Genomic DNA, 19,094 nt, shown 5'->3' on the forward strand with positions numbered 1-19,094 from the left:
CTTGTCATTTTTTTTCACCCTGTATGTCACAGTCAAGGACAACAGGTTTTGAAAATTTAGGAAAATATTTGTCTTTACTTTCTATTCTTTGCTAGTGATTTATTACTATTTGAGCTGCAGGTAAAAATGAATTAAGCAATGAATTACAGGTTGTTTTTTTGGGGAGGGAGTGTGTTGTTGTTGTTGCTCTTGTTTTTTCTTGTGTTTACAGAGTTTATCTTGTTCATAAACAGAATATAACTGAAATCTATTGATTTTAGGATTCAGGAAGGTAATCTAGCACAAGAATGAATGTTTTGAATTTATGAAATCTAAAGTATCTGACTAGTACCAGTAATTTGTTGTGTGGCTTTGCCACTTATAAAACCCTCACAACAGCAAATTACATCAAATCACATTGTAAATCTTTAAATTGCTGGTATGTAATTTCTTATGTCCGGGAGCCAAGACGCATTTTGAGATTACTAAAGGGTGTGTTTGTCTTCAGTTAGGGAAAAACACTATCAAAGTGTTAAGGTGAACTGTAGCATGGGTTGTTTTTAATATTTTCCAGATCAATTCTCAATACCTCTAGGATGTCTAATTAATGAGATGTGTACTAAATAGTTTCTTTGGAGTAACTTTCTAGGAAACTATAGTAGTCTGCATAACAGGTATCTTATTTTTTGAAATGTTACAAATACTTGATATGAATCATTTTGCAGAACGACTGCAGCCTTCACCTATGGTGAGCAAAGACAAATATCTGATATCACAGTTCTAAGATATTTAATTATCTGGTTTACACAAGAATTTTGCTTACTCATGCTGCATAAAAACAGAATAGAAAACTTATTTCTGCTATTAAGCATGAACCTTAGAAAAGATTATAGATTACCTCATGCAAGCAATGAAGAAATTTTTTTGACATAAAAGGAAAGAAAAAAATCTTGGTTGAGATTAAGCAGATTAATGAAACCAGACTTTTTATTGAGGTATTTAATGCATAAAGTAAATATGTGAGTGGGGGTGATCAACAACTTGAATTGATAAAATACTCAGCCCTGTAACATTTTACCTACCACTTTTCCAAGCCTTTGTGTTGCAAAGGTAGAAATTGCATTACTTTAAGTAAAAGGGAATTTTTGCCTCTGCTTTGCATAAAGGTGGTTCTTTGATAAAGAAACGTGGAATGGATTCAGCACACCTATTCTTATGCTCAGTTACCTTCCTGAAACTATCAGGAGCTCCTATCAGGAGCACTGATAAAGAAGCTTATTTTATTTGGTGAAAGAGACCAGGAAAAAACCATCACTGCTGTAACCGTTAGCAGTGGTTATAAAATGCTAGAATACAGTCTTCAACAATTTGGTTTTCTTTTTTTTTGGATAATGAAGACAGGATTCTGAGTGATAGAAATGCATGCTGTTGTGCTTGTTTTTATAGACAGAGATATCAGTGGGCCTTCCCAAGGACAGAAGACAAGTTTTTAAGCTCTTTGGTTGGTTGATTCCTGGTTAGTCCTACCCCAGGGCCTTATGTAATTGCCTTTGAGTAGGACTGGATTCAGATAAACAGAGTGACATTAACTGTGTTCTTGCTCTTTTCTTTGCGCTGACTCTACAGGATTTGGGTTATGAGAAGTTAGGCTTCAAGGAATATTGCAAAGTACTTAGTTCTGTTTCATGTTACCACCTGAGTGAAGGTTGTCAAGTTCTAAGAAAAGCAGACATGAGTTTGTCTTCAAGAAGAGTGACATTGCCTGCAGTTATGCCAATAACTCTGCAGAAACGGGTATGGCATTTAAATCAGTCTTGTAACTAACTTTATTTTGAGTTGATAATGCATTTGCTTAGTGTAAATAGTGTTTTAAGTAAACATAGCTATATTTATCTTCTATTTTCTTGTGTAATAATTTTTATTTTGATATAAATGTGAACATAATATTCATTTATATGTATATATTTATATATTTTTGTTACTGTGCTTTTTTCTCTGTCATCATAATTCTGTAGCTTATGGAAGAAACTTGTTTATAGGTTAATGTAGTTCTTAAATATAAAGTATCATGATTGCATTTCAGAATATTGAAAAATACCTCTGTAAAAGGATATGGTACTGATCTTAATGAAAGATAACTGGAGTCCATTTATACAGATTTTTGGTCAGCTTTAAACACAACGTACTTATTCCTCACTCTCTCTGGCTAGCATCTTAGTAGTGGATGGTTCATCATGTACTTTGGGAATCAGGGTAATACTGTACAGTGCTTTGCTCTAGCCACTGTAGCGGGCTACAGTGCCAGTGTAGCTGGCTTTTTTTTTTTTTTTTCTTTAATCTCACTAAAATGTGGAAAATACTATAAAATCATTACACCTATGTACATTAGGGTTGCCTAGTATAACTGCGCATTGGGAATATCTGTAAAGTTAAAATACACATGATGTATGGCAATACAAATCTCCATTATGCTATTAAATGGCTCTCATAAGCAGTTTACATAGAACACAGCATATACTTATGGCATAGGTCCAGTGAGTTTAAAATAGTATATGAACACATAGCTGTTATTGATTTTAGAATTTGTTGTTCTTTCAGATTACTTTACCACTTGAGTTACAGAGGAAGCCCGTGAACATGCAATTTTAGTGCTCTCTTTCTTATCTTTTAGTAACTTTCCTTTCAGATTCAGATACATGAAAGGTGTATAAGAGAGAGATACTGTGTAAGAGCACTCTACAGAAATGATCTTTAAAAAAAAATTTGAAGTTTAGCTTCTCAGCTCTCATTCTTCCAACCCTGTTGTTCCCTCCCCTTCCTTTCTCCCTGCCTCCCAGTCCCCCTGCCCCTGCCTCAAATCTTCAGTTGTCATAGTTTTATTTTCAGCTGTTATTTGGTTATCGGTATGTTAGGAAGATGAAGGTCTTTGTTCTTGTAGTGTGTAGTTGTATTGGACTCCTCTGGTATGCACAGAGCAATGCATGGTGCTATGTGGGAGGAGAGAGATGTATAATTTCACTCAATCTAACATTCTGAAGGCTAGGAAGCTCAGTTTTAACTGTACTGTATATTTTAATGGATTGCGTTTCATTTTTTGCTTTTGAGAGATGAGCATCGTTCTCTGAGCAAACTTAGAGTTTTGCTGTTCTCTACTAAGGCATGGGGAGTAAGATAGCTTTCTGTGCATTCTCTCCTATTTTAAAACACAAATATTTTCACACTACTATCAAATGACCTATTGGCTTTACTTCTTTTTATCTGTGTGCTCTGCAAGCCCAAAATAAAAATATCGGACATGAGAGGAGGAAGCAGCACAGGATGTTGCATTAGGTAGGTAGGTATTGGATTGCACGCAGTTGCAAAAGTTCTCAGAGGTGTGTATCCTCCCTGAGGGCTCACTGTATGCCAAATTTGTGTCCTGTTTTTGCTCATGATGGTTACATTTGTGCCAGTAGAATTCCCTGCAAACACATCTCCTATCTCCATTCACAAGGTTCTTTTTGTTACTTCTATAGCACTACCCTAATTCCTGGAACTGGAATACTACAGGGAAGGAAGGCAGGCAGGAAGAAGGCAAGAAAGAGGCTAGTTTGGAAGGGATATTATGTGTGCATGCATGCATGCACATGTGTGAATTTGTTTCTTGTGGACATTAGAAACATAGAAATACAATTCAGTCATAATTTATTATTCTGGTATGTAGTGCCTTCAAATCAATTGCTCCAGATACTACTTTTAAATAATATTTCTGTTAGACATTGAAATTGCAGTGCTTTAAGTAAAAGGTGATCTTCAATTTCTATTTTCTATGATGTAAGAAGAACCTGGACATTGGCAATGTAAAAATGTTATGTTAGCACTGCATTGTCAAGAGAAAATTCAGCATTAGTTCATAAGGTATTATTTTAGGTTATTGATCATCCCCAACAATTATTTCTTTAATATAAACATCAGTGTTTATGTAAGAAGTCTAGTTTAATTATGGTACTGAAAGAATCTTTTTTTTCCTCCCTCACAAAAAGTGACATTTTTTGTTATTAATGTGATAATCTGGCTGTTATGCCAGTTTCTTGAATGTTTTTTTTTTTTTTTATTTTCATTCCAAGAAACTATTACATTTTGTCCAATTTTTTTCATACTTTTTAATTTTAAAATCAGAAAAGAAGTACGAATCATACTTGATCTGTTTTATTCTTAAGTAATATATTTTTAACTAAAGCTACAGGGCCTCATTTAGATTCCAAGGGGTCTTTTTGCACAGGCAGAAGAATGAGTTGCTTAATAAACATGGGGAATTATGCATATCGAATATTATTAAAACCAGATTTATAGTGTGTATATAGACTAGACATATAATTAATCCAACACAGTTAGAGTGTCTTTTTTTTTAATCTTTTGTGTGAATAACTCTGTACTCTTATAAAAATGTTTTTAAGAAATTAGATTTAAAAGGTCATAATGCGTTCAAAACAATGTTTTACAGTCGGTTACAAACCAGTCATTTATTCAAGATAAAAATCTGCAGGTCTGCTAGACTTGTATGATAAGTAGAAGAGTGCTTAAACAGTTGATGTTGGATTCAAGGTATATAAACAGAATTGTTTTTTTCACAGCAGTTGGGAACTTCCTAGAACACTAGGTCACACAGTATCAGAAGGCCTTGTGTACACAGCTAGTATGCATTGCTGCTGAACAATTTCTAGTGATTCTTGAAGAGATCGCATACTTTCTTTTTAATGGAAGAAATACTAGATTGAATAGTTAGAAGAATAAATTAAATATGAGAAGAATGATTAGAAAATTAGCATGTGGTTTAGATTGCATGCTTATGACAATCCTGGATTTGAGCAGTTTTTGAGATTCTCTTGGATCTTTCTTCCATCTATTTTTTTCTGGCCTGAAATCACATACTGCTTTAATGAACACCCACCCCTCCCGCCAAGCAGAAATGGTCACTTAAGCCAAATTGTATTGAGAATTATCAATGTCTGTCTGCAAGGCTAGGAGTGTGAAAGTAATTTCTCAGTTTCGCATTTGGGTTCCCTGAGATGAAAGGCCAATGTGCTAATCCAGGAATTTTACATAAATGCACTTTAAGTGATATGGTAATGGTGCCATTAAATGGAAATATCTGGAGACAGACAAAGCATTCATGTATGCAGCATCTCCCCATAAGGATAGTTTGAAAAAATAGTAATTCAAAGATACATAAACACCACCCATACCCTCTTTCTCTTTTGTACAGTGTAATAAAAGAAAGAGTAACATCCTACAAAGATTGAAAAACACATGAGAAAAGTAAGAGGTGGGCTTGACTGTGCTTTAAAGACTTTGGGAACAGTGGTCAGAAAAACTGATGGTTGAGGTGAAGCATTTTGAATTGCTAGTTATATCTTATTTTTAATGGAATGTTTTTCTTCGTGACTTGCGGGGGGAGGGGTGTGTGTGAGAGAGAATATTGGGAATTACCACTAGGTAAAGTAATACAATGGGCCTGACTGGAAATTCAGTATAATGATCTTACTTAAATTACTGGGATATGGCATCTGGATGTACTGATACTGGATGTGCAGAGCTTGATACAAATAGTAAAAGTTCTAAGCCTGAAGAAAGGTTGAGGAGCAGAAATATGTGTGTGTATATATATGTGTGTGTATATATATATATTGGAATGGGCAGAGACACAAACTCAATGCAGGAGATGGATAGTTTGTTTTTGAAAGAAGTTTGTTTAAAATTGCCAGAAGGGGAAGCTAGTATGTAGTCTCAAGGAAAGGTCTTGCCACCTTTGTGGCAAGTAACATGTACTAACATAGCTGCGCTCATTTCTTCTTGATAATACATAAAAGCTGCATGGAACTATTTCTGTAGGTGCTTACCTCTTGGCTCAGATGTTTGTCTGAGAGAACATACAAATTTCATGTAAGCTATGAAAGGATGATCTGCCTCAGATTCAGTCATCTGTCATACTGTACTTGCAGATATTATCTGTTCATGACAGAGACTGACGTGATTTTGGAAGTTCAGTGTGTGGAGGATAGGGAACGAGGAGGGAGGCGCAGTAGCATTTTCTCTTTGGGGAAGAGGTCTGGTTATGCCTCGTTAAGCCCAGGAACTGTTAAGGAGAGAGCTACTGAGACGGCCTCCTTAGAGGAAGTATCGCAGCACTTTCTCTGAGGAAGGTTTTGGCCAAGCAAATCTAGATCTAATACTATACTTTAGGAAGGTTCTGGGACCAGTTTTTGCTTTGAGAATGCATTCTTTATTCTTAAACAGTCATGCACCACTTGACCAGTCATACTTACTGGTTTCATGCTTTTAGAAGCAGTATAAGTTCTTGTTCTGTATCAAAATGATCCCACAACATTAAACCAAAATGGGACTAACTTTACTGAGGGGCGTGGAGGGGGGAGGGGTGGGTGGGGGGTAGGTCTACCTTACCCTGTGATATTCCAGTCCCTGTGAGCAATCAAATTATATATATATATATATATATATATTTATATACAAAACCATCAACGATCTTGGAATTTAAAATGCATACCACAATGTTGCATATTGCCATGAAATGTAGGTGGGGATGTCCGTGTGTGTGTGTGTGTATATGAGAGTGAATAATGAGTGTGCAGAGCTTTTAGAAAGTCTTTTAAAACCTTAGTGGTTTAATACACTTGGTCATTACTTGTCCCTTGTATAGTATGACAAGGTTTAGAGGCACAATTAACGTTGCACTCTGTCTCCTCTCTGTCTTCAGTTCTTGAACAGACCTTTGATACATTTTTCAGTTTCTTCTTGCCTTCTTTGAACGTCTAACATCCTTCATACAGTAACCAAGGAAATTGGCCGTGTTTAGTGCCCTACTCTGCTCATAATCCTTTTCTGTTGGCAGAAATCCTTTGCAGGAAGAAAAAACAAAACAAAACAAAAACAGCTTTTTCATCAATTGAAGAAAGTACTTGGCCTTTTTCTAGCTCTAGAACTTTAGTCTCCTCTTGAATAAATTAGGCTTCAAGAAGTCAGAACTTGACCTTCAGACTGTATTACTCAGCCCTGAAGTATATCAAGAGCCATTGCCAAATAGTTACTGGTAGTAAATCCCTTATTTATTATGCTGCATTGTTGTATGTGAAGGGAGAAACTTAGCACAGTAGGTGCTAGTGACAGTCCTATGCTAAAAATCAAATTTTCCAGACTGATGTTACGTGTCTTTTGTGTTTGACTTTCAGCGTGCTATGATACATAAGCAAATACCTGAAAAAATAGAAGATTTTATTTACTTTTGATAAAATAGAGAGATACTAATATGTACAAAGAAAATGTATCACCTTACACCAAGGAATTACTCAGATCCAAGTTCTCTTGCTTCCTTATTTCCATGCTATTGCTATGGGTACTGCCAAGCTCCACACAGCCCAACTCCTTGTTTTTCTGCCCTTGAGTCAGGAAGAGAGGCAGGACCCATCCCAACAAAATGCCAGCTGCCTTAGGGACTTAAAAAAGAAGTTAAGACTGTATGATCAAAACTTTTGAATCAACATAAATCTGTTCTAACACTGAAGATTTTACCTTGCTTCCAGTCCATCTTAGTCTCTTAAAATTGGCATTGTCTTCCTGAACCTTCTTTTTCAATGTTGCACATATTCAGTTGCTTTCAATCCTTTATTTACGATTACATATTTCAGAGCAACTTGTTTTCTGTAGCTTAAAGTAGTTACATGAGAAGAGATTTATTCTGGTACAGTGTATAATGGGTGCCTAGGGAACAGTAAAAAACAAGATAAGTCAAACTTTTTAAGAATACATACCCAGCTTTTTCAGCCAGAGTTGTAAAGTCTGTTTGTGTGTTCGCTTAAGAAGTGGAAGTTTTACTGGATGTGAGGCTCTGAACCCATACAGACTCAAAGGGATGAGGAGTCTTTTACTCCTTATTTGTATTCTATCCAGTAACATATTTCATCTCCTCTCTCTGGCAGATCATAAGCTCTGGGAGGTCTTGGGCTACTTACTTATAGCTCTACCAGTACACATGCTAGGACTTCAAAAAATGTTAACCTAGGGAGTCATTCTTTGTTTAATATGCATTGCACTTCCCTGTGGTTAAAACTTCGTACTGTTTGTTTCTTTGCAGATACCTTTTCCATTTGGCACCACTAAAAATTTTAGGAGGGACTGGAGGAAGCATTCAGCTGACATCTGTAGTGCTTTTCCTTTATTTCGTGCTGGAATCCTCTTTCTCTTTTGCTCAGCAAAACTTTCTTTGCAGTCTTTCATTACTCTTGTTGAATGTTGTATCATTTCTACCTCCAACCTCTGTCCTAAAGTAACATCATCTACATTAGCTTAGGGATATGGTTTAGTTAGATGTAGAGCTTAGGGATATGGTTTAGTGGGGACTGTTAGTGTTAGGTCAGAGGTTGGACTTGATGATCTTGAGGTCTCTTCCAACCTAGAAATTCTGTGATTCTGTGATCATGCTTTCTTCTTGGACTGCTTAGGCTTATTTTCTAAACCAGTTAATTCCCTTCTCCAAGATTTTAGCAATTAAATGGTATCTAGACTGAATAGCAGTTGGAGCCCTCTGCTTGTCTTGTATTAGCATAACAACCAGACATAAGTAGCTCATCAAATTATCCACCAGCTGCATATGCAAGCTCTGTGTTGTTGATTTTCCTTTGGTTGTATTGATTTTAACTATTGTTGTATTGTTGTCTGTCACCACACTTCTGAGTATCCTGTTTGATAAGACTGCTATATGTATTTTGTGTTATGAGCATTCTATGCTGATCTGAACGTGGACTGTATAGGGTAAAAAGAAGAAACAGCCAGACAGCCCAAAGGACCTCTGGGTGTAAGTTATCACAGCATGTGAAGAGACGAAAAATTTACTGGTGACTTTTCAGTTTTCTTGTGTGATTGAAGACTGTTCAGTCTACATACCTCATTTTCCTTTTAGAACACATGGTTACAGGTAAATATTGTCAAAATATATTGAATTACTGAAAAAAAAAAGTTTCTATTACAACATCGTCCTTTTAAAATATTCTTTTTGTTCCACTTGTTTTTGTGACTATGTTTTGCATTAGATGACTATCAAGTTTTGTCCTTTAATACAGGAACTAAATTCCATGCCCAGGTGCTCCCTATAGTGGCTTGGATTTGTCAGCAAAATTTGCTGACAAATCTGTATTAATTTGACAGTGTCTAGTTGAAGGTTTTACATGGTTTGTGTAGGCTTGCTAGCTTTATTACAGGATTTACACTTTATTTGGATTTTATGCCTTGGCTTCAGGGAGCAATACTATGTGAATGAAATGAAAGATGTTGGAAAGTGCTAAAGGATAAAACATTCTGTCAGAATAACTATTCTACAGCAGTCACACCTTGCCATTGTATACCACCAGTGACTAGAAAGAGATACCAAGAGACAGTACTGGGCTGCGAGATTGCTGTAGTCTGACCCAGCAGAGCAGTTTTCATCATTTATACCAAATGGCAAAGTACTGGGAACAGGTTGCCCAAGGAGGTCGTGGAGTTACTGTTGCTGGGGTTGTTTAAGGAAAGGTTGGATGTGGTACTTAGGGACATGGTTTATTGAGTGATATTGGTGGTATGGTGGATGGTTGGACCAGATGATCTTGGAGGTCTTTTCCAACCTTAATGATACTGTGATTCTATGATTTTAAACCAACTGCTTAGTATGATGGGTTAACCTACATAGCCTTTGTCATATTTGCTCTCAACATTCCTTGTACCACTCTAGAAATTCTGTGAATGTTTCCAAACTGAATTTTCTTAAGCTGAAAACCTAAAACTCAGTCTTCCTGAGTCTACAGCCTTTTTTCCTCTAGTGACCTCCAAGAGAATACTTAAGTAATAAAGGCAATGACAAAGGTATTCTTAGATTTGAAACTGTGTTGTAGTTCAAGCCAGAACTTTTATATAAAACAAATTATTTAGAGTCTTAGTCTTTCTCTGCTTCAGCAAGAGATATGCTCTGCTGAGAAACCAGCAACATAGTGTGAAAACCCTGGTAGAAACAATAGGTACTTCTTTTTATAGCTGGTATCTCTTCAGAAACATAGAGTGCAGCCAGAATGTGGCAGTAACAGATTTGCTTTCTCTTGTGCTGGAACACAGCATTCTATTTATCTCTGACAAGCGAAGGATATGTTGGACAAACTGAACTATTAAATACAGAAAGCCTCATTTAAATAATGTTAACGCTTTGACACAAATAGGGACAAGCTAGTCAAACATAAGACTGATAACATTCTGCCCTTAACTTTATAGTACACAGAAAACAAAAAATATAGGTATATTTTAGTGGCTTTTTATAAAAAATTCATTTCTTCCCTGATCTTTGTATATGACTTCTTTGGAAGGTACAGTAGTATGCCGATAATTTCTACCATATTTCTAGTTTGGGGGGATAAAGAACACTGATGTTTTGAGAACCATTTTTATTTTCTGTTAATTTTCCATTTCACAATCAGTTTTTTTTTTTTTTTTAAATGAAATATGGAAGTTCCTCCTTCAAGTCAGATTCTTTGAATCTTCTAGTATAATATTTCAATCCCCTCCCTCTTTTTAAGTCTTGTTCATCTAACCGTGTATTTGTCCATATGGTAAGTATATTTTGAGTGGTGTTATGGTGTGCAGTAAAATATAAAGTTATGTATTATTATTAAATATATAAAAGTATGTAAAGTTGAGACTTAGCAGTTGATGTGGAAGTAAGTTTACTAATAGGACTAGTAAGCTGTTCATTTGCACCTATCTAACCTGTTAAATTACCACTAAATTGACTTTTAATTAAAAAAAAAAACAAACACAAACAATTTGCTTGAAAGTATGCTGTTATTAGCCCTAATGCAATTATCAAGTCCAGTCTGAATATTGTTGTCTTCAAATCAACCTATAGAGATTTTAAACGTTTGTCACAAAGGACTTGGATACAGGGGGGAAATATGGAACCCTTAGCCACTAGCAAGATGACTTTTGTACCTTGCTAGTTATTTTAGCAATTATCTATGCATTTTGTGTGAAATGTTAAGGGAGCTCTCAGTGAAGATAATGGGTCATAGAGCATGTACATTTAGCCTAAGTAACTTAGGCTTTGTACTGTGAACTGTATTAGCTGGACATACTGAACAAGAGCATGGGGATTTTGATACTAAAACATAGTGGTGCGTAGGTAGAGGAGAGAATAGCCTGCATATGAATGTACTTGTTCTAAAGTTGGTTTATATTATGTTCTCTAATGAATTTTAAAATTACTTTTCCTTGGTTAGAGAATTCTACTAAAGCTTCACTGGATTATTATTATTATTTATTTATTTATAGTGTATAGGAAGATGTAAAACTGTAATTGAGATCTGCATGTTTATGTACTGGGTTTAAATTAACCAGGGGTCCATATGTACCATGCACTGAGATTGAGAAGTGATCTGTGTTTGACCAGTTCTCTGTAAGTAAGAGGTACATAAAAGTCAGAAATTGGGAAACTTCTACCTTTCTCAGGGCCAAGGCGATTTAGATACCTCTTTGTCAGATGTTAATACATGCATTTAGCATTGCTCAGTCATGTAATGAAAAATAACCAAGACTCATTTTTATCATGGCTTGTAAGACATGGGTTCTCCACTCTAATTCCGAGGTTACGAGTGAGAGTCTGAATTTACTTGACTGTAACCAGCCGTTCTAAAAATGAACGATTCATTTTAAATTTACCTTTACCCTGCAGTCTTTAACTCCATGAGTGTTCAATCTTCATGATAGGTATTCTTTTCAAGGACTTTGGAAAAGTTATTGATGCCAATCAGTGTGAATTGCATTAAATCACCGAGATTTTTCAGAAGTATGGTGATTACTGTAAACCATTCTAATAACTGCTGTGAACAAGATGAAGAAAATTTTAATACAGTGGACTTTTTCTAGGAAGAGACAAAGTAGGTATGGTTACTAGATCCTTACCTATCTGCCTGACAACAGTGTGTCACAAATTCACAATGCAACACCCCAAAATTAATCTGCAGCAATGTTCCTTGTGTAGCAGATGGTCTTTTCCCAGGACTCAACAGAAGTTTATATGCCATCTTCATCAGATGAAGGGAGAGGTGGAGTCTCAGCCTCCACTTATGTTAGGATAGACTGAGGTTTGCCACTTAAGTTTCTTTACATTTCAGAGTGTATAACCTTATTTTAACTGTTTGTTGTTTGCTTTTTCATTTCCAGTTTTCCTTCTTTTTAAAGTAGCAGTTTGATTTCACATGTAAAGAGTAGATCTGGGAATATAATCCTCCAAAGTCATTGTGAATAATTAATGCAAATAAATCATTTAGCTACTCTGCAGTGTGTTTATCTTGTATAAGTGATCCTTTGGCTGCTGAATCATCTAGCAAACCTGCTAATTTTCTTTGATTTCTGCTATTCCATGGAATTCTATTATTTGATTTTATTTTTTTATTTTTTGTCGATGTTTAAATTCTGTCAGTTTCCTAGTTATTCATACACATATTACCAATTGTACTTGAAATGCCTCTTTGGCTGCTCGTTTGGAACCTCCATCATCTGGAGAAAACAAAACAAAACAAAACAAAAAAAAACAACCACACAACAACCCCCCAAAAAAACAACCCACAACCAAGAGAGGCAGAATATTTTGAGATTGTATTTAAATAAATTGCCCTCCACTTTATTTATTAATTTGTGCTTTTTTTAAGGGCTTTATTGTGGTTTTTACTTCACTTTACATTTTTTACTCTTGATTTGCTTCTTTGTGGTGAAAGCTGGTGATGGTGACGAATCTTTCACTTGCAATGTTTAATTTGTATGTTATTTATTATTGCAATTTCTACTAACAGTATACTGAACTTCACAGTGTAATTATTGGTATCTAGTGGTCTAATTATAGTAAATTTTTAAGTAAAGTGTCATATAACTATAGCTAATAGTTAAGAATAATCTCACTTTTTTTCTCTAAAAATAGTTGCACTATGAGTTAATTGTCCGAAGCGTGGAAGTTGCTTTCTCTAGACCTTGCCTTTGTTCAATTTTATATGAAATTCTGAAATATTTTATAACTTTTATTACTTTTTTTTTGATTCTGTTGACCAATATTGTAAAAGTGTTTGTATAAACTTCAGGATTAAATAATGGTATTTATATTTTAACTCTCTTGCTGTCTTTCAAACCTTGTTTCTCTTCAGTTTTACTGACATTGTCTTTGAGATGATTGCATGTCAGCATTGTCCTCATTCTGCCATTTTTTTTAACATCATAATGTGATTGTCATAACCTTCATTTGAAAGAACTTTGCTGGTATATTTTTGCACATAGCTTATTATAATTTGGAGATCTGCATAATTTAACCTCCCTTTTTATAATACAACATATTTACACATCTAAAGCAGTAGTCATATGAGGAAGTCTAAGTGCTTTACAAATCTTAATGAGTTCAATCTGTTACCCTGCTGTACAGAAACAGATTTCATTTCCCTTGCCCCATTTTACAAAAAGGAAACTGAGGGACTAATATTGACTTGCCCAAATTCAGATGAAAAATGCCTATTTTGAACTCAGCATAGGACGTTTTTTTTTGTATACAGGAAATCTCAAATACTTTTGTTACTTCTCCATATTGCTGTTCAGATTTTTGTGTGCATGTGTGATTTTTCCATTCATAGAATGGTCAGTCTCTTGCTGGATTGGGCAGGACAATGCTAAGAGTCAAGCAAAGGGGGGTGATTGTATGGGCTCAATGGTATAGATGATTGCCAGATTGCCATAGTAATTTGTCAGAGGGCTTTAATAGAAAATGAACAAAAATCGTTTTAGTTGATAATGTACCTATTACCATGAATTTAAATATTGTTGAGTGCCTTCTAACATAATATCCTAACAGAATGTTTGTTTGGTAGATCTTGGAAAATTTCAATGTGTTTTAGGTCATGGTAGGAAAAATAGACAATTTTCCTAGACTTTGTACTTCCTTTCTTGGCACCATGGTTTCATTGCAAGACAGAATTAATTATTAATACATTAAATCTTTGGTGCTTTTTGTGGGACCTTAACTCAATCTGTCAATAACAGATAAATGCATACAAAGTTTACTTTTGGTCACTTGGGAGAGCAGTTATTCCTCCTTCAGGAAACTACTTCTTTCTTTGGTATTTTCTGTCATTGTCTGTGAGTGGAGTCTTAACTTATGTTCACTTTATTTAAGTACAAGGTGCTCAACTTGCCCTTTAAAGGGGTTGATGGTCCTACTGTAAAAGATTATGGTTTCATTTCATGTCACTTCTAGAGTGTCCAATCTACCTATTTTGGCTGTTTTTTAAATCAATTTCCTGTTGTGTACCTTGAGAAGAAAGCAGGGCATTTTAGAACATGAGAGCCAGAGAATAGAAAATGCTGCTGGCAGCCTGATCTTAAAATTTCCCTTCCAGAGGTTGATAGGAATAAAGGGAGTCCATGCATGATGGAGATTTAAAGTCTAATGTTCATGTCACTTAAGCTACTTGGCTATATATGTTTCTGTATGGGAAGTGTTCCTTATGCCTCTTGAAGCTATACTCTGTTTCAGCTAAGAAGTCAGGATTCATTGTAACCAGGATTTCACATAAGTTTGTTCCAGATTTGCCTTCTTCCCCCATGTACATGCTTTCAGGTGATTGTCCCTAATCAATGGATGACAGTTCTTGCATGCCCAATTGTACACATTGACAAATCTGCACAGAAATTGTGCAGTGCCTTGTGAACCATCCTTCAGAAGAGTGGGGACATCGCAGGGTCATCTACAGGACAAATTTTTGAAATCTCCTGATGTGTCAATGGAGAAAATAGTTGCTTTGCAACAAACAGCTACAGTTAATCATTGTATCATTTAAAAAAACAAACAAAATAAACAAATAAAGACTTCTACAAACTGTAAGAATCCTTTTAGCCTTGAATTTTCCTTTTCGGAAGAATATTGGAAGCTGGCCTTCTACCTGTAGTCTAGGGTATTTGAAGGGAAAGTCTTGCATTCACACAATTAACTTTATCAGCATGCTATTTTTTTAATTAATTGACTTAACCTGTCCTTGAATATTTTTATGAACCCAAAGTTTTGCTCACTGTTATAAAAAGCCTATCTAAAAAGAAGTCAGACCAGAAGTTGTAAAATAGTTCAGAATGCTAGAAATTTCCAATTTCAAATACACTTCAAATTCCCCTATCCTCTGCTAATACCAATAAGTTAAATAAAAAGAAAACAACAACAAAAAAAGCTTTGTCTACCAGGGAGCAGGACTGGAAGTTTGAGAACAGACAAATCGCCTGTTAGTCAATACTAATAACAGAGGTTAGCATTTTATCAAGCAGATCTCTAGGGAAGTCAGGCACCCTGGAGTATAAGACTCTTTAAGGGCTAATTTTGCATACAGTAACTCTGCATGTTTTGTACTTGCATTACAATTTCAGTCACATTTATGTTAAATGTAATGTTCTATTCTTGGAGAAAAAAAGGGGAATGGATAAGCTAAAATTACATACCTATATCTTTATAAATAGAAGTGGCCCGATACATATTTAAAGGTGCTGGTCATCCATTGATTTCATGGCCATACAGGAGCAATCAAAATCTTGTAACTCAGGTTATTTGATGTAGGCACCTAAATATGGACTCCATGTACTCTGCGCTTCTTTTTCTGTTAGATCTACCTGTTTTTTTTCATAAGTCAGGACTTAGTTTGAAATTTATAACTGCTCAGTGCAGGGTATGGTCTTTCCATATGTTTGTGTCATTTCTGCAGATTGGAACTTCCAGAACAGATGGCTTGAAAATTCTGAAGAATCAGAGACTTGGACACCCTCTCTTAAAAATCTATGAAACACATTATTTAATTATTGTAGTGGAGATGATGGTTGAGTGTGGAAGGAGACTTGAGAGAGTCAAGTCTAGCTTTCTCTTACTCCTCCTGCACTGATTACCTTATATGCTCTTTTACTTATACCCCTTTTCTTCAAGCAGTTTTTTTTTTCTCCTTCTAATTATTTCCTACTCTGATAGTGTCTCCTTTCTCTCTTCTTTGTTAAATACTGTTACATTTTTCAACATTGATTTTTACATTCTGAGTTAAGATGATGAGTGAAATAGAAACAATAATGTATTTTACTTTGAAACAACATTTCTTAGCAATAGATTTTTGGAGGAATAAAGATGAATTGCATGTGCTTTTGGGATCTTGGTTGATTTTTTAATATATTGAAAAATTGAAAGAGGATGGGTAGGAAAGCTGTACCTCCTTACCAGGTTCCATAGGCAATGAAAATGATTGATGCTTGTCCTGCTCAATCTCATGCTTTCCTCTTTTAAGAAGATCTTGGAGTTGCTAATTTCTTCTCGTGGCTTAAATGGAACCTATTGAGATGTTTCTTCTGGCCTTGGGAATAGTTGAAATATGTGTATTTATGAATTAGACAAGAAAGAAGATTTGAGCACAATGGAGGCAACTTTTTTTTTTTTTTTTTCTCCTAACAGTCTTCTAATAAATATAGTCAAGGCAAATTACATGGCTGGCTATAGGACAAAGCTTGAGACTATATGGTAATGAAAATGAATGATAGCTTGTTCTCAACTAGCATCTCTTTTCTTGTGTGATACTTTTGAGAAGAAAATAGGGAAAAAATGAGAGATAGGATGACTGACCAGACTAATGCACAGTGATAACTGCTAGTAAAAGTAAAAGTGGTCATTCAAGCATTCTCATCCCTATAAGAGGTCAACAAAATTGCATCTTGAGCATAATCCTGCCACCCTTTAACTCTTAGAGCATCCTCTACTTCTGGCAAGAGAAGTATCTATTCCATCATATTTGCAATGAAACAATGGATAGCTGACTTGATTTTTTTTTTTTTTTTTTTTTATGTTTCACTCCCCATTGAAAAAATACATTCCCAGAAAATCCTATGCTAGACATTGCTTCAAACATACAGCAGAAAGTGCGGACAGAGCAACTTTTTCTAATTAAAATCCCCTCAAAGGTCACTCTAACTGATGAGATTTACACCATCAATTCAATTCATTAAACTAAAACTGTAACAAAAGTTCAGAAGGGTCTGTTAGGTGACTGCCTGTCTGCTGTCTCCTGCTGTATTTGAATCTCTTGCAAGGAAAAGAAAAAGGGCACAGCATTTGTATTTTATAAAGTAGCATGTCATAGCTATGAGCTGGGGAGATCAGTTGTCCTAGACTTACACAGGATTTATCTCCCTATACTGAGGAAGCCCGGTGAGAGAACTGTCAGAGTACAAACACTTTTTTTTTCTCCTGTTGTTGTTGTGTTGTTTTGTTTTAGTTGTGCTGCTGTAGTCCAAGGCCACCTCCAAGGCTTCCATCTCCCCAAGTTGAATGGCCGCAGCCAGCTCATTATCATGACTTGTGTTGCTGTCTTCAGCAGTTTAAAATGTCTTTTCCTATTTCTTCAGTAATAAGAGTCTAGTCATCTGCACCACGACTCTTAACCCTTTTGAAAAGAGTTTCTCTAAAAATCATCCATCAAGGGCCTCAATATGGGCTGTACGTGATCTTGCTGTAAAACAAGCACAACACCTCATTTGATGAGCACCTGAAGAAAACTGTAGTCGCTAGTGCTAGTTTGTGCTCACAGTGTCCCTAGCTGATGTGGGTCCTCATCCTGGCTTTATTGCAAGCATGTGGAGAAATGCTAGGAAAGTCACTGTAATCTTCTCTGTATCTTTCCCCCTTCCATAATGTCACTCTCCTTTCTGGCACTTAAGACTAAAATTTTTTAGATCAGCCTGACACAGACATATCAAAGAGGCTAATGAAGCTGTCTGCCCTTTAGTACTGCCCAGAGCAGGACAGGTTTTAAGGTCATGGGATGCTGTTTTGTCTAGTAAACTGTACAGCCCGCCACCCCATTCACAGCACACCCTGCCAGACAGCTCTTATTTTTGTCTTTGAATCCTTGTAAACACTTCATGGATTTAAATACTTCATGCCAGTTTATCTTGAACTGCAAACCATCATTTTTTGTGTGACTGGAGTAAGGGTTTAAGTTGAATATGGAACAAGACCATGCTGCCAGCAGACTGTGTTGTTACCAGACTAACTTGTTTAACACTGGGAATGCTGCTAAAGCATATAAATTTTGTAAAACCAACAAGAGCTATCTGCCATAGTTGTTTTGACAATATTGATCCTTAATTTAATATTGATGAAGTCTTTTTGCCTTTTCTATTAAATGTAAGTACTTGGCTGTAGCTAGGCCTGTGGAGACTAAGGATTAACTTTCTCTGAGGCCTGCTTGTTTTCTCTAGAAGACTCTGCTTTGAGGATGTTGATTCATGAGCAGAGAGATTTTCACCATTTCAGAAGGATTTTAATGTTTACTTTATCCTGTAGATTAGTGTTGTTGCAAGGGTGGCTGAACCTCATCTGGAACTCCTGAGCTGAAATATTAAAGCAAATTATCATGGACTTCATGCTGATTTGATATGCTGGGCCAAAGTTTGAAACAGAACTGTTGTGGTTACATAAAGAAAAGCTTTTTTTTTTTTATTTTTTATTTTTTTTTTTTTTTTTGAGAGAGGAGTATGACCATCAGCATGTTCTAATATGTAAGTGGTTTTCAAATGGAGTCTGCTTTTCTTGTTCAGATGTTAGGATAGCATGGGTGAGATGGCCAGATTTTTTTTTTTATATATTTTTAAATTTATTTTTGGATTTTTGCCATTACTTGGAGGGAAGCAGGTGTCAGGAGGTACAGTTGGAACTCGCAGCTGACTTGCCTACCGACTTTGGCACAAAACAGAGAAGGAGCTGCTGTCACAAGTTGAGAAAACACTCTGTGGCTGATTGTTCCTTAGATGCTTGAAACGAGCATTAGTTTAGTAAGGTAGTAATAGAGCCTGACTTAAAATAATCATAGAATCATTAAAGTTGGAAAAGACCTTCAAGATCATCTGGTCCAACCATCGCCCTACTACCAATGTCACCCACTAAACCCTCAGCACCAGGTCCAATCTTTCCTTAAACACCCCTAGGGACAGTGACTCCACCACCTCCCTGGACAACCTGTTCCCATGCCTGACTACTCCTCCTGAGAAGA

General features: G+C 35.8%; 1 protein-coding gene across 5 annotated transcripts in view; it reads left to right on the plus strand.

Annotated features, from left to right (window-relative positions):
* The window catches only part of GRB14 (growth factor receptor bound protein 14), a 65,128-nt gene that overhangs the window by 17,090 nt on the left and 28,944 nt on the right, over positions 1–19,094 (plus strand). For 2 of the 5 annotated variants that reach the window (XM_035332158.1, XM_035332159.1), the window contains exon 3: positions 1,606–1,773. The exons of 2 other annotated variants lie outside the window; for them this stretch is intronic. In XM_035332158.1, the coding sequence (XP_035188049.1) occupies positions 1,711–1,773 (63 nt within the window). In that variant the 5' untranslated portion in view covers positions 1,606–1,710. Of the gene's footprint in view, positions 1–1,541; positions 1,774–19,094 lie in introns of those variants that run through there. One more of the 5 variants, XM_035332160.1, reaches the window with a different exon arrangement.

This window comes from Oxyura jamaicensis, chromosome 7, assembly GCF_011077185.1.
Source record: "Oxyura jamaicensis isolate SHBP4307 breed ruddy duck chromosome 7, BPBGC_Ojam_1.0, whole genome shotgun sequence".
Lineage (NCBI taxonomy): Eukaryota > Metazoa > Chordata > Aves > Anseriformes > Anatidae > Oxyura > Oxyura jamaicensis.